Below are 16184 nucleotides of genomic sequence, written 5' to 3' on the forward strand. Positions count from 1 at the left end.
GCCCAGTTACAACAATTGAATTTGGAGAATATTTTCCCCCTCCTTTGTTATCTTCATGCCATTACAACTAACAAGATGGCCTTTGTTGTATTAGTGAAATTTACCGAACCGCCTGTTAAAAGGTTTTATTTGAATCATCATTTGTGTATTTAATCACTGCTTTCCATCTCCATCTCCAAATACACTACATTAAACCGCCTACACAAGGATGATTTCACCGCTTGATTTCAGTCAATCACGTCAAGATTTCAGTAAACGGCGTATCAGTCACATCGGAAAAAAAGCAATCACTTAACATTTCATTTAAACTCATTAAGTGTGTATTAGATGTGAGGGGTATAAAATAAAGTAATAACTTTTATAAAACATGTTTTGGAATACTGTTGTGAGTTGAGTATATTAATTTGTTGTGACGGTTAAAATCTGCATACGATAAAGAAACAACAGCATAAGCACTTCATTCTTGAGAAGCTGTCCACTACCGTAATTGCTCTTTTGTACAGCATTTCACATTTGAAACCTCTAAATTTCAACATCAAACCACAGCTGACCAAAACTGCCATGATTTCACATGCTGGCTTACGAAACATGAATCTATTTTCATCAGTCACGCATTTGCTCACACAATAAAGTTAACACCATCTGTCCAATTCCTCATTATTATTTGGTCAGCTTCTCACTTTTTCATATTTAGTATCTAAAATAGTTCATTATGAATTACTGAGCAATTATTTGTACTTTTATTGAAAGACGGAAAGCAATGAATAATTTACAAGATTGCTTTTTCATTTTGTTTTTAAGAACTGTGCTATTTAAAAAAAGATACAATAACCAAAAAAGCATCCTACTTTTTTTTTTTTAGGTTTAAAGTCTATTTTATTTTCTCTGTTTGTAAATGCATTGTATTTTGAGTCTTAAGCACAAGTTGCAACAGATACATTCAAAGTGAAATGGATACCACCAAAAATAGAAGATCATCGAAGATGTTATTAAAGAATTAGTTCACATGCAGAATGAAAATGTCCTGAATTTACTTACCACAGTGTCATCAATGTTCTCTCTTTAGTCACAAGGTTTTTTTTTTGTTGAAAACGTTCCAGGATTCTTTAATAGAATGTAGCCAAGGTCCAAATTTTGCATTTGTGGTTTAAAAGGTTCGATTTTGTGTGTGTGTGTGTGTGTGTGTGTGTGTGTGTGTGTGTGTGTGTGTGTGTGTGTGCATGTAGAAAATTACTAATAATTTAGCAAAATTTCAGCTTGGGGACTCTTTAAAGCTGCATTGAAATGGCAGTTTTGATTTCGATCCATTTGCCACCATTAAAGTTCACTATGTATAGAGAAACATCTTGAAATGCTTTCCTCAAAAGCCTTGTTCTTAATCTGAAGAAAGACATGAACATCTTGGATTATGTGGGGTGAGTAAATTATCTGGATTTTTTTGTGACCTAATCCTTTAAATGTTACGAGCACAAAAAAAAGAGTAAAAACATACATAGATTAATTGTTCACTATAAAATCAATAATTAAAGTGAACCACCAAACTCAACACACTATGGTGTTGTCACTTCATGTGATATCTTGAGAGCATGCCCACAGTGTCAATGATCACATATCTAAAAATACAGACAGACGACAGCTTCCTCAGTTGTTTAGTTCTGCTTCGCTATCATTCTTGTGCTTTAAAGTCACTAAAATGTCCGAAACAATAAACAGGTTTCTTTACACACGGAGATTACAGAAAACTCAGAAGCATACACTTGAGTCGATCTCTCTGCAGTGCTCGCTGGTGTCCTTTTAGCGCTTAATGTTGATCGAAGCGTACTCTGTGTGCTCTGCTGGGACATCGTGAGCTGGTGTGGATGCTGCTTTAACATGGACTACAGCAGAATACATTACATCATCCTGGAGAGAGAGGAAAAGATGGGATGATTGCACACAAGGCACTGCGGCAATGATATATAGTCAACAGTGAGGGTTGTTTTTACCTGATTGTTTTCTCTCTTTAGCTCTACATCATCAGCGGTCACCTTTTTATTATTTCTGCTTCCTGCAACATAAAACATCTTACCAAGCTAGTTGATGATATTTTTGAAATTTAGAGACAGCAATCTAATGACTAAATATGTTAAGATTTATTTGGTTCTTTATTTGGGATTTATTTGGCCGCATTACCATGGCAATTGGAGAATAAGTATTGTTGAAGTTATTAGTTAGTAGAAGTGTGATTGCGTGTGTTTTTACCTCTGCATCTCCATAATATTAATGCCAGTAATGCCAGTAAAAGCAATGAGAAAAACACTCCCAGTAGAATGAAAATATCTGAATCAGAAATGGATTGATAAATGCTTTTTTTCTGTACAAATATGCATACATCTCTCAACATGAGCTCCATGCATGCATTTTAAAATAAATACAAACACGTGACAATGAGAAAACGTTATATCCATTGCTGTATAATAAAAAAAGCAAAGAATTTGACTTACGTTGAGATGTATATGGTTGTGGAGTAGGTAGAAGTTGTGAAGTTGTGAAGTCTTGTGTTTGGTGTGAAGTTTGATGTGTCGCTAAAATGAATGTGTGAGGTTAAGTGGTAATACAAACACACACACACACACAAAATATGCGTCTGCAAGCTGACATCAGTTTTCTGAATATTTAGATTCTTTATAAAACAAAACAAATCATAATGGTGATCTGACAACAGAAATAGCAGAAAACTACCTTCGTCATGAAGTACTTTAAGACTGAAGGAGTTTACTTGCTGAGACGAGACACACTGATAGTGCCCTTGGTCCTTTGAGGTCAGTGCTGATATGTGTAGAGAAAGATCTCCTGGAGTGTTTGGATTTAACAGCTTGACTCTGTTCTTGAAATTCTCAATCTGTTCATTTGGGTAAATTTCTTCATATTCATTGTTAATGAAATACACCCATTTGATCTGTTGAGGTTTAGCCAGTAGTTCAGAGCAGGAGCAGAGAAGAACCACAGACTCTCCTGAATATCCAGTTACTACTAGTGTCCTGCTGTACTTAACCAAATCACAGCCTGAAAAAACATTCAGAAATAAATTTACATTTTGCTTTGTTTAAATGTAAGTAGAAAAAAAAGGATTTCCTAAAAATAATTTCTGAGTAACATGTAATATAGTTAAAAACAAAAAAAATCCTGGATTATTGTAAGCAAAAGAGAAACTCAATCATCAGTTTAAGTCACCTGCTCCAAATTTCCTTACAATCATAGTATTATGATATATTAATTTACAATTTATCTTCAAATTACATTGTAATTTTAAAGTAAATATATATATATGTGTGTGAGTGTGTGTGTGTGTGAGTGTGTGTGTGTATATATATATATACCTGCTCTAAATGTCCACTTACCTTTAACTTTTAATTCAACAAATGTAACACTATTTGTTTGAGTCGTACACTTATAGTAGCCCTGGTCATTTATTCTGAGGTCAGAAATGAGAAGAGACAGATTTGTTGGAGAATGTTCATTAAACAGCACAAGTCTGCCGCTGTATTTCTCATCTTCAGATACTTGAATCCATCGATTTCCCCGCTGAAACTCCCAGGTGAACGTTGTGTCTGTAGACTGAGAGTCAGGACAAGAGCAGGGCAGCACAACTGAAGCACCTGTGTATCCGGTTATATCTATTGTATGGTCCACATCTGAAACAATACAGCCTGCAAACAAAAGAGTTTATTCAAATGAACTTTACACAAATGTTTAATAAACATAATTAATAGAATTATTACAATTATCTATCAGCAATACTTTACAAAAGTCTAAACTTCCTTCTTGATTTACCAAAACACGCAACATTTCATCGTTTGTCATTTCTCTTTAATTCAAAGAGCATTTTGGATGAAATATTTTTTAAATGGAAAAATTTAAGTCAAAGCTCTGCAGGCATGAATAAACTGTTTTGTCTTAGAAATAATAGAAAAGTAAAATTTTGTTGAATCACAATTAAGGTTCAATGCTTTATTTTTTAATAGTATAATTTTAGAGGTTTTTATTTGTAAATGATTGCTTTAAAAATCTCAACATGAAAAAAAACGAACTCACCTGTACTGAAACAAAACAAAAACATGAAAAGATGTAAGTGGTCCCTCATGACTGGTTCTCATTCACAAATGACCCGACTCTGTTTTACGTGTCAGTGGACACAGTCTATAGTCTTCATACTTTGGTTCCTGTTAGCTCTTACTTTTCAGAAACTCTTAACTTCCCGTTTCATTTCTGTGCATGATGCATCCCTGTGTTTTTCTGTTTAACAATGTTTGTAGTTCACTCAGTGAATATGCACTTTTTTATTGCTTTTCTTCTCTGCGCCTCATTTAATATATTGAGAACTGTCTTACTGCGCTGGGGTCAGATATTCTTCGAATAAAGCAACAAAAGAGTGACTCAAAAACATGGACTGCTGAAGATACACAAGAACCAAAGCAATCTTCATTTTTAAATCTTAGTTTTTAGAGTTGAAATGACACAATATTTCTAGAGACAGAACTAAATAAACCATGATGTACTTCAGAGTGCTTTTTTAATGTTTTTTTCTAACAAAAAAAATCAACTTAGCAAACACAACAAAAATAAACCATGCGTATTAAATCAAGTATAGTAACGCTCCGTCTGCCTTAACACTGAAAACCTCCGTTTTAAAAATATGTTACTGTAGAATTGCACGCTGTCTCATTTTTCTTGTCCTTCCTTTTTTTCTGTTTAAACACAAATGAGCATTACGCCACTTTAAACCCACAGAAGCGGTAAACGCGCTATTATCTGTCTTTTAACTACAGTCTGTGTCATAACAGATCAGTGCTGTATCTGTGTGCTGTGTGTTTGATAGACAGAGGCCACAAAACCCTTTCTACTGTCAAATCTATTACAAATATATACATATATTTTCATTTTGATTGTAAAAACAGCTGGAGATATGGCAAAGACTAACAGCCATTAACCTTTAGTTGTACTTGAGCTAATTATTGAGTCACATTTAATGTGCGTAAAGCATGAAAGAAGCTATACACAAGAAAACAGAAGAGCACATTCAGTAACTCATCGTTACATTTTATACATTTGTTTTTTCCACGTAAAACCACAGTCACCCGCACACACTGAAATACACACAGATGCTGCTTCTACCAGTCACGCACATGCTCACACAATAAACCACTTCATGTAATTCCTTTTATTAGCTGATTCATTCTGTCTGTCTGTTACTCGTTTCCATTAGACAAACTAATCAAGTCATTCTCGCACGCTCGTTGTGTTCCTTTTATATTACACATTGTAAAAGTTATTGAACATATATCTTAGTATTTCATTTCTCATTAAATATAGAATCCGTGTGCTTTTTGAACATTTTTATAAACAAACATTATTTGATAATCTACTCACAATCATTGTTTAAAGTTTCATTTTGTATCCACTACAATGGCAATAATAATTATGACATGTTTATGTTTGCCAGAAGGCAGGACATTATAAGACCTTTAGTATAGTGCTTTTGCCTCAGTTACCAATCATTACACAAACCATAGCTGTTTTAAGATGTCGCTCAGAAACAGATTTAATATATTGTACATACACTCACGTTATAGGCGAGAACTTATTACGCTTCAGTGGTTCCCACTTTGAGTCAAGTGGCTTTTTGTACATACATGTAATCTCAAAATTATAAGATCTATTGCTAGGCTAAACACAGTCAATATGAATTCTATGGTATAAAATGAAAAAAATCTAATTTTCAAGTTTTAGTTTTGGTATTGGCGTATTCAGGGAGCTGTGCCAGGTCATTCTGTACATGAGCAGGTGTAGATGTGGTGCTAACGTAGACTACATCAGAACAGGGCACTTCATCCTGGAGAAAGAGTATCATACATACATATATATATATATATATATATATATATATATATATATATATATATATATATATATATATCATAACATCCCATCCAGCAAGTTATGAGACATTTAGACATCAGAAATCTGTTTTAACAGCAATAAATGCTGGCACTCAAAATGACAGAGATGCGTTTCAAAAATGAAATACTGAGTTAAAATATTGTACTAAAACTATTTAAATTAAACCAGAGCTTATCCAGAGCTCTAAAAGCATGTATTTTACAGCAAACAATATTAGTTTAAGTTTAAGTTTAAGTTTTCATAATTATAATAATTACCAAATAATTTTGCTAGGATGCATCCACTAGGTGGTCATTTACAATCTAAGAAAGTGTGTTTGTGTACCTCTCCATATCTAGAAGATAATGCCAGAAATGCCAGTAACAGCAGCACAGAAAAAACAGCCACTAAGATGAAAACATCTGTGAAGAAACACACACAATGGTTGACATATCATGTTCAAAGGAACGAATGTTATAGTATAGCTTATTGTATGAAATAAAACAAACCTATGACTTACTCTGAAGTGTTTGAGGTGATGTTTGAGGTGATGGTTGAGGTGATGGACGTTCTTGTGTTTGATGTGATGGTTGAGGTGTTGATAAACTGATTATATGCTCTGCTCAGAAAAGAACGATTGTCAGTGATCAAAAGGATCAGAAACAAAGTTAAGTGTAATGAATGATAACAACAGAAATAGCAGAAAACTACCTTCGTCATGAAGTACTTTAAGACTGAAGGAGTTTACTTGCTGAGACGAGACACACTGATAGTGCCCTTGGTCCTTTGAGGTCAGTGCTGATATGTGTAGAGAAAGATCTCCTGGAGTGTTTGGATTTAACAGCTTGACTCTGTTCTTGAAATTCTCAATCTGTTCATTTGGGTAAATTTCTTCATATTCATTGTTAATGAAATACACCCATTTGATCTGTTGAGGTTTAGCCAGTAGTTCAGAGCAGGAGCAGAGAAGAACCACAGACTCTCCTGAATATCCAGTTACTACTAGTGTCCTGCTGTACTTAACCAAATCACAGCCTGAAAAACATTCAGAAATAAATTTACATTTTGCTTTGTTTAAATGTAAGGAGAAAAAAAAAAGGATTTCCTAAAAATAATTTCAGAGTAACATGTAATATAGTTAAAAACAAAAAAATCCTGGATTATTGTAAGCAAAAGAGAAACTCAATCATCAGTTTGTCACCTGCTCCAAATTTCCTTACAATCATAGTATTATGATATATTAATTTACAATTTATCTTCAAATTACATTGCAATTTTAAAGTATATATATATATATATATATATATATATATATGTGTGTGTGTGTGTGTGTGAGTGTGTGTGTGTATATATATATATATACCTGCTCTAAATGTCCACTTACCTTTAACTTTTAATTCAACAAATGTAACACTATTTGTTTGAGTCGTACACTTATAGTAGCCCTGGTCATTTATTCTGAGGTCAGAAATGAGAAGAGACAGATTTGTTGGAGAATGTTCATTAAACAGCACAAGTCTGCCGCTGTATTTCTCATCTTCAGATACTTGAATCCATCGATTTCCCCGCTGAAACTCCCAGGTGAACGTCGTGTCTGTAGACTGAGAGTCAGGACAAGAGCAGGGCAGCACAACTGAAGCACCTGTGTATCCGGTTATATCTATTGTATGGTCCACATCTGAAACAATACAGCCTGCAAACAAAAAAGTTTATGCATTTCAATGAGCTTTACTAAAATATAATAATCAGGAATAACAAAATCAGAAAATATTTTTTTAATTGTACATATATCATGATCAGAAGTATATTTAGACCTCATTTAAACATTAATAGTGTTTAATAAACAGGACAATGCTACTCAAATTTAATCAGATTCTGTTTATAATTGTAATTATTAATAATAATAATTATTATTAGTATAATGCACAAATACTATTTAAATGTTTGCACTACTTCCCTATTTCTAACGCAGATCCACCCTTTTGACTAATCACAAAATATCTAACACGCACGTCAGATTAGAGATGCATTTCCATTAAAATGTCTCTCAAATCGTTTAATAAAACTATGCAGATGTGAACAGACACAGTCTGTAGTTTGTAGAAAAATCATTATTTTAATGTTCCATTCCTGAAATAAGCATCAATAAATTATTATTTTTACTGTTTTAAGCCCGATATGTGTTAATTGCTTACTGCTCTTAAATAACACAAAATTTCACCTCAATCTCTATACTCACCTGTACTGAAATGAAGCATAAAGATGAAAAGATATAAATGCTCCCTCATGGTTGGTTTTTTACTCAGTGTGTCTTAATTCTGTCTTCAACCAGCTGCCTTTGAGACTAAAACTTCCTGTTTCTTTTCTTCCCATGACATAACACTTTGTTGTATATCACACTGTGTTGGAAATGTCAGTGTGTAAATAAATAAGTATATTTAAGCTAAAACTTGCATACCGCCACAAGGAAGAAATGATTGCCTTGAAGCGGCATATTTGCAGTGGCAGAAGTGAAAGTATGCAGATGGAATGAAGAATAAAAAAAAGCAACACACTATCAGAAAGGAGCCCGATAAGTACACTCTACTTACTCATTGAGATGGCAGATGCCAGTATTAGGACATCAGGTAAGGACGAGGCCAGCTGTCCAGTCTGTCGAGATCTACTGAAATATCCAGTGACTTGTAACTGTGGTCAGAGTTTTTGTTCAGCGTGTGTTCTCAGTCTGAAGCAGGGACAGTCCAAAGGGATCCCACAGCTGTCCTCAGTGCGGAGAAATGTTCACTCCGAAACCATCCATCAAGGTCAATGATCTGTTGGAGAAAATGAAAAAAGTGGAGCTATCTTCTTCGAACCATCCTTCGGATCCAAGCTATGCCGGACCTGGAGATGTGAAGATGTGAAGAATGCACTGGAAGAAAACACAAAGCCGTCAAGTTTTGTTTAATGTGTAGGGCTTCCTTCTGTGAAAGTCACCTAATACCACACACCACAGTGCCCTTCCTGAAGAGACACAAGCTGATCGAAGCCTCCCCAGACCTGCAGGAAAACTTCTGCTCCCAACATGACAGACTCAATGAGTTCTATTGCCGTACAGACCAAAAATGTATTTGTGCTTCTTGTGCGCTGAATGAACACAAAGAACATGATACTGTTGAAGCGGAAACGGAAAGGATGGGAAAACAGGTAAAAACTTTATTTATATCAGTGCTCCAAGGTAAAATAATTAGAAAAAGAAAGCTACATATGATCGTAGCAGAAACTTGTTAGACCAGTCAAGGAACTTTTATATTTCCTTGATGAGCTACGTTTTTTTCTACCCTAAAGACTGAGATTGCAGAAAAGCAAAGAGAGGTAAAGCAAAGAATTAAGGAAAAACAGAAAGAGCTGGATGAGCTGAAACAGTCTGTAGATACACTAAAGGTAAGTACAACGTGAGTAGACAAATAGATATAAACACACATTAGAAATTAATCTGTACAGAACAGTTCTAAGTACGTTTATGTGGCCTGCTGATTAAAATAGCTGCTGAAAAAAAGTTACATGCAACATAAAAGCAATTTGTTCTGACACTGTATCTAAAATTATAATTGTATGTCATTTAATGAAACATGAATTTGCATGCAATAGTTTTCATTATAGCTTAAAATGGATGGATAAGTGAAAAAATAAAAATAAATAAATAATTCAACTGCTACTTTATATGGATTTAACTGAAGGAGTAGATATTAACTGTATGAAAGGAATATAAATTAAATTAACTGGTATCTTTTGACATTAATGTAAACTTTCCATTACACTAAAGGTTTTGTATAGTAGAAAAGCTTTTTTAAGATAATTAATATATTCTTTACATTAACAAAATAATAGTTCTTTTAAGAAATGTTCTTTTTGTAAAAGCTGGTTTGCAGCTCACTCTGTTTTCTAATAGTGCTCTGCACAGGCTGCATTAGATGAAAATGCGAGGATCTTCACTCAGCTGATCCACACCATTGAGAAAACATGCTCTGAGGTAGCAGAGCTCACCAGAGCTCAAGAAAAGATGGAATATAATCAATTTTGGCAGCAGTATGAGCAGCTGGAGCAGGAGATCGCTGAGCTCTACAGGAGAGACACTGAGCTTCAGAAGCTGTTAAACACGGATAATAATGTATCATTCCTACAGGTGATTGATGCTATTTTCAAAAAATTGTATGTTACTCTATAATGACTACTCTATAATACACCTTTAAATTGATTTTTGATTAGTATGAAAGTAAATGTCTTGTAAATGTATCAGTCTGTTTGGTATTTCTCTGTACAGCATTTCCAGTCTCTCTCTTCACTATCTGCATCTGTGGCCAGCGTAACTGTCAGTCAGCATATTAAACCCGATCTTGTGAGGAAATCTCTTTCTGATCTCAAATTGGAATTGGAGAAATTTGACAAGGAGGAGTACAGAATTATTTCAAATGGTGAGAGAATACAAATATATTTGTACATAAGTGAGACTTTTACAATAATAATGCACTGTTTTATTTGTATGTTCACAGTTACAAATTTTCAGATGAGATTTCCTTTTGAGACAGTAAACACTGAGGATTTTCTTCGATGTAAGTGACACATAGTTTACTGTGCATAATGTGTATGCTACTGAACTACAATGTTTCAAAGCTGTGATTAATTGATTTAAAAATGTCACTAATCTGTTACCATTTAACATACATTTTTGGTCTTGTGTGTGATTTTATTTCCAGATTATCGGACGTTTACACTGGACACGATGAGCTCAGAGTTTCTGAAAACAAGAGAGAAGCACTGTGCCGTGAGACAATCCGACCGTATGTTCAGCATCCCAAGAGATTTGATTATTGGCCCCAGGTGCTATGCAAAGAAAGTATAACCGAACGCTGTTACTGGGAAGTTGAATGGGAAAAAGGAATATGGGGGGTCTATATTGCGGCCTCATATGAAGGGGTGGGAAGAAAAGGACAGGATCGTGGGCACTGGTTTGGACACAACAGTCAGTCCTGGAGTCTGGAATGTTCTCCAACACCTTGTATCTGGCATGACAACAATAAAACTGAGATCCCAGGCCCTTTATCCTCTAAAATAGGGGTGTATGTCAACTACAAAGCAGGAACTCTTTCCTTTTATGATATTTCTGACAGAATGACCCTCTTGCACGGAGTTCAGACAATATTTACTCAGCCTCTTCATCCTGGATTTTGGTTCAGTATGTCTTCATCAATAACGCTTTGTGACCCGTGAATAAGAATAGTATGTGATGCTTTTGCTGCACATATGCGTAATGTTACTTTTATTGAGAAAGTAAAACAAAGCACTACATACTAATTAAAGATTTTTGTTGCACATAAATGTTCTATACTGTGAGAAGCTAGAAAAGTAAAATGTTTGAAGGCATGAAATATACACTTTGCCTGGTATAAAAAAAAAAAAAAAAAAAAAAATATATATATATATATATATATATATATATATATATATATATATATATATATATATAATTTTCCCATGTATTATGTATCGGCACAATATTTATATTTATGTTGATAAATAATAACAAAAATATTTTTTTTTCTAAAGATTAAAACATTTATGAATATGCAGGTGTCTTTAAATGCATGTATATATTTTAGCCTGCACTGTATGTGTAAATGCAAGTGCAAGGTGAATGAATCAGGTGATACAAGTTCTGACTGGAAGTGTGTGTGTGTGTGTAAAATCTTGTGTAAGCCATATGTAACTATCTTTGTACTGTTCTGCTCCTGCTGACCCAGTAGAGGGAGACATTTACTTTATATACTGATGGCAGTAAACAACAAAAAAACATTGAAAGAAAAAAAGCATAGGCTTTATTAATCAATGAATAGCCTACTGTACATGTTTAGTTAGGCTGCATGTAATAAAAAACAAAAAATGACACTGGATAGCATATTCAGTGTTTACTTTTTCCATTGTACTACCCTATTCATAATTACAACACAATGAACACACACTGACTTTTGGCATGTTAGTAAAATTGTTTAACCAGAAATGCCCAAAGTGTATGTACACAGGCTAGGCATATATGAAAACTTCAACAACCATGTTTTTACTGTATTAGTTTTTTAATTTTTTTTATTTTTAACCTAGTACAATACAACAACTGCAGTTTGGTTGGTATTTACTGGAATACACAATGAAAAAACATGAAAATTGAAAATTGTTAAAAATGGAGTTATCTGTTTTTGCAAACAAAATCTTCATATAGGCTATAGCTACTGTATAGGGGAGAGTGGGGTAAAGTGAGCCAGTGGGTAAGTTGACCCACCCCCCTGTATCTAGGCAGCTGTACACATTTTTAGCCATGTGACCACAAATTTAGGAAGCAACCTTCATTTCCAATTGGCTGTGGTGGCGGGATGAACGTTAAAGAGGTAAGTATGATTTATTATAAGTAAATTGTATACATGTCAAGTATAATGGCTGCTATGCCAATGCAGATATATCAAGGCCTAAATATTTGTACCATACATATTGGTGATAGTCTATGTATAAAACCATGTGAATGATTTAGCTAAAGATTAGCCTGAATTACTAAGCTAGGCAGTTTTTTTCCATATTGGTGGCTGTGGGGCAAAGTGAACCAAGTGCCTACCCCTCCACGAGGGACTGAATTTAGTTTAAAAAAAAAAAATTGTGTAGTATTTCACAACTGATTATTTCATGTTTTAAAAATCAGAAAACATATCATGCCAAGACATTACAAGAAAAAGACCAGCTGGGGCTCAACACCCCTCGAGGACATGGAGAGAGCAGCAAATGATGTAATGAGTGTAAAATCAATCAGAACTGTGGCAAAAGAAAAACAAATTGGCAGGTCAACTTTATGTAGAAATTCCACCCCTACCCAAAAGTATGCCCAGGGCACAAACAAAGAGAAAGTGTGTGATGTCAAGAATCTTAACTGATACACCTGAAATGGCTTATGAAGAAAGAAAAAATAAACAGCAGGGAAAAAAGCAAAGCAACATCAAAGATAAAGAAAAGCTCAAGAAAATCACTGTGTACAGCAGCTCTGGTGACTCTCATCTCACTTGATGACATTTCTGAGTACGAGAGCTCTGAGGATGATAGCAGAGACTTCTCAGATCTGTTTGTTGGTGACTTCATTATAGTGAAGTTCACCACCAAATGCAGGAGCTATCGTCACATTGGCATGGTTAAGAAACTAGAGGATGACGAAGCGAGCGCAAGATTTCTACAAAAAATCTGAAGGAGCAGCTTCAATGAGAAACCCACTTTTGTCTTTAAGGAAAATTATGTGGCTTTTTTTCCACGAAGTCCTTTAAGGCATTTTTATAATTTCATTTGACAGGAGACACCGTTAAATAAATGTTGATGTTTTTGTTTGACCTCTGTCTCATTATTTCATACAGAGAAAGGCAATACATATTCAAAAGGGCTCATCTTACCCCATTAGAGATTGTAGCCTACATTTTTATGTACTAACGCCCTACACAGGCTTCCCTTTCACCAGTAGGCCTATCCGCAAAATGTAAATAAAGATTAAGATGGTCAGGCCGTCACCCTACAGTTCAGGGAGCACAATACACATCCGCTCGTGTGAGATTATTCATCGTTAACATACAGTACTCATTAAATCCTGTTTAACAAGTTTAAGTTCTTTTGTGAAACCTGCTGTACCACTTCAGTACAAACCTCAACCTCACTTCCTACGTCTTGTTTCGTTAGTGCAGACAGATCAGATACACCGTGTGGACTGAGGAACGGTTAATACTTATACACTATGAAGCATACGTAAAAAAAAAAAACCCTAATGTAAAATGATCGCAAAATGGTATTTTTTTTAATGAACATTACATACGAACATTTCCATACGCATATATACATATGAACATTTCCAATATCACGAGGCACAACACTGAATTGGTTACCGTATCTTGGAAACATCAAGACTGATCTAACCACATGACTAAACTTTCGCTTTTCATTTGACCGTCGCATTCAACGCAGAGTACTAGTATCTATAATGTTCCCGCGGTAACTGGAGTCGTAAAAGAGTGTTTTTTTAATCCACAGAACCAGGTCGAGAAAATGCAGAGAACAACCAAGCAGAAAATCCAGAACAAACTGAAAGCAATAGAGGAGCTGAAGCAGGTCATGAACGCACTGAAGGTGAGGGATGAGCGTTTTCGTTTTCACTCATTTAAGTGCATTATGGTTCTAAAGGTTTTAGTTTTCACGAAAATACTACACTGTTTTCAACATGATAACGATAATAATACAAGAACTGTTTCTTGAGCACCAAGAATGATTTCTGAAGAATCATGTTATTAATACTGATGCAATGGCTGAGGAAAATTCAGCTGTACAATTATTTTTAAGCACACTGAAATATGGAATAGTTATTTAAAATTCTGTTTTTACTGTATGCAACCAAATTAACACATGCTTACTCAAAAGTAGTGTATTTTCTGTTCAGTCATGTGTTTGTAAATATTTACCCTGTATTCTTTACCATATGTCATTATAAACATGTATTTTTTCTTCTATGTAACATATATAAAGATGTTTTGTATGATGTGATTGCTGACCTTTTTTGTATGCAATTACAATAAACGATGACCCAAGATCCTCATAAAAGTTCCATAAAAGGTTTTATCTAATTTAAACTGTACTACCGGTTTCTCTGTGTGTCCTCCCAGTGCTCTGCTCAGACAGCCGTGGAGCACAATGAGAAGATCTTCACCGAGCTCATCTTCTCCATTAAGAAGAGACAGCATGAGGTGACACAGCTGATCAGAGATCAGGAGAGGACTGAAGTGAGTCGAGCCGAAGGACTCCTGAAACAGCTGGAGCAGGAGATCGCTGATCTCCAGAGGAAAGACACGGAGCTGGATCAGCATCCACACACAGAGCAACCTTTTCCTTTCGAGGTAAAACCCTAGGCTGCCTGAGGCATGTTCTCTGGTTCAGTGCAATTTTCTTATGTCTTTCTCAATATAAACTTTTCAGAATCTCTCTGCTTCTTCTGAATCTGAATCGTCATCCAGTATGACTGTTAATCGTATTTCATTTGATGCACTGAGGAAGTCTCTGTCTGATTTAAAACAACATTTTGAAGATTTTTGTCAGGAGAAGATCAGTAATATCATCTCTGTTGGTAAGACATCCATTCAATCTCATTTTTTCGTTGTAATCTATTGTCTTAAGTAACCGGTGAATAAACAGATATTTTATTTTATTGTGCACTACATAACAGATCTCTCTTCTTTTATAGTGGCAAGAATTCAGATTTTACCATTAACCAGCAATCACTTTAAGCAATGTAAGCATAAAAAAACTGACTGTAGCCATTTTTTTTAACCTTCTCACATTGGCATGCATTTGCATTTTTAAAATGATGACTTTACAAAATGTACAAAAGCAACAAGCACATCAGTTATAAACAATTTTCCTTAGATTTTTGCAGCTTCACCCTTGATCCCCACACAGCGATTGAGCACATCATCCTCACTGAGAACAACCGACGGATGACATACCCTGAGCATTTAGGGATTTATAAGTTCCCCTGCAAGGTGTTTTGCAGAGAGAGTGTGTTTGGACGTTGCTATTGGGAGGTGGACTGGACCGGGACGTGTGTGCATATATCAGTCTCATATAAAGAAACGAATGGCAGAGGAAAGGGATTAGTTGGTATGTTTGGAAACAACGACACATCTTGGAGTCTGCAGTGTTTTCCCAAGCCTGTTTTCTGGCATAAGAGCATTAAAACTGAGATCCCAAGCCCTCTGTCCTCAAGGGTGGGTGTGTTTGTGGACTACAAAGCGGGAACTCTGTCTTTCTACAGTGTGTCTGATACACTGACCCTCTTACACAGCGTACAGACCATATTTACTCAACCCCTGTATCCTGGGTTTTGGTTCAGCGGATCAGGTTCTGGAGATCTCCTCAACTTAGACAACTCTGCGGCAAGCCCCAGTGTGTTCTCCTCAGTCAAACTGTGTGATCCGTAAACAAATATTATCTAAAAGCAGCCTTGCTTACATACTTTACATATTTGCGAACTATTATAAAACAAAACATTTAGAAATTGTTTTTTTTTTCCCCTTCTAAACGTTGACCATTCAGAAGAATCTTAGCTGAACAATAAAACAAGACAGCAATAATAACGTGAAATGTTTGCTGCCTGATTATATGCAAGCTACTGTTGGACAGGCATTATTAAATTCCAGGGATCTGCCAAAAGGAGTTCGTCA

The 16184-nt window shown here is 35.1% G+C and overlaps 3 protein-coding genes across 4 annotated transcripts; 1 reads left to right on the plus strand and 2 right to left on the minus strand.

Moving 5' to 3' along the window:
- Positions 1-744: 744 nt before the first annotated feature.
- On the minus strand, positions 745-4191 carry LOC122324547 (polymeric immunoglobulin receptor-like). Of its 2 annotated transcripts, XM_043219073.1 has the most exons (7): positions 4075-4191; positions 3381-3689; positions 2722-3045; positions 2484-2564; positions 2242-2319; positions 1986-2047; positions 745-1902 (listed from the first exon to the last, which is right to left on the minus strand). In XM_043219073.1, exons 1-7 carry the CDS (start codon positions 4121-4123, stop codon positions 1795-1797), a joined length of 1011 nt encoding a protein of 336 aa, XP_043075008.1. In that variant the 5' UTR covers positions 4124-4191; the 3' UTR covers positions 745-1794. The 2 variants fall into 2 exon arrangements, with proteins under 2 accessions (XP_043075008.1, XP_043075009.1); XM_043219074.1 differs by lacking the exon at positions 2242-2319.
- Positions 4192-4623: 432 nt separating this feature from the next.
- LOC122324548 (polymeric immunoglobulin receptor-like) lies at positions 4624-8270 on the minus strand. The gene is made up of 6 exons (XM_043219075.1): positions 8159-8270; positions 7304-7612; positions 6631-6954; positions 6440-6538; positions 6265-6341; positions 4624-5872 (listed from the first exon to the last, which is right to left on the minus strand). Exons 1-6 carry the CDS (start codon positions 8205-8207, stop codon positions 5759-5761), a joined length of 972 nt encoding a protein of 323 aa, XP_043075010.1. The 5' UTR covers positions 8208-8270; the 3' UTR covers positions 4624-5758.
- Positions 8271-8476: 206 nt separating this feature from the next.
- Positions 8477-16099, plus strand: LOC122325484 (tripartite motif-containing protein 16-like). Its single transcript, XM_043220526.1, is given in 14 exon segments — positions 8477-8646; positions 8648-8816; positions 8818-9105; positions 9247-9342; positions 9851-10084; positions 10223-10373; positions 10452-10511; positions 10656-10799; positions 12975-13153; positions 13927-14100; positions 14631-14861; positions 14941-15088; positions 15206-15253; positions 15388-16099. Coding segments are annotated over 14 exon segments (2604 nt in total). The 5' UTR covers positions 8477-8518; the 3' UTR covers positions 15942-16099.
- Positions 16100-16184: the final 85 nt, after the last annotated feature.

The sequence above is a fragment of the Puntigrus tetrazona genome, chromosome 20, assembly GCF_018831695.1.
Source record: "Puntigrus tetrazona isolate hp1 chromosome 20, ASM1883169v1, whole genome shotgun sequence".
NCBI lineage: Eukaryota > Metazoa > Chordata > Actinopteri > Cypriniformes > Cyprinidae > Puntigrus > Puntigrus tetrazona.

Coding starts and splice junctions, on each gene's coding strand:
- LOC122324547 (XM_043219073.1), bottom strand. CDS start 4,123: ATGAGGGACCACTTACATCTTTTCATGTTTTTGTTTTGTTTCAGTACA. Junction 3,046..3,380: donor TGTTGAATTAAAAGTTAAAG/GTAAGTGGACAT, acceptor ATGTTTTTTCAG/GCTGTGATTTGGTTAAGTAC. Junction 1,903..1,985: donor TAAAGAGAGAAAACAATCAG/GTAAAAACAACC, acceptor CTCTCTCTCCAG/GATGATGTAATGTATTCTGC.
- LOC122324548 (XM_043219075.1), bottom strand. CDS start 8,207: ATGAGGGAGCATTTATATCTTTTCATCTTTATGCTTCATTTCAGTACA. Junction 6,955..7,303: donor TGTTGAATTAAAAGTTAAAG/GTAAGTGGACAT, acceptor AATGTTTTTCAG/GCTGTGATTTGGTTAAGTAC. Junction 6,539..6,630: donor TAAAGTACTTCATGACGAAG/GTAGTTTTCTGC, acceptor TTTTCTGAGCAG/AGCATATAATCAGTTTATCA.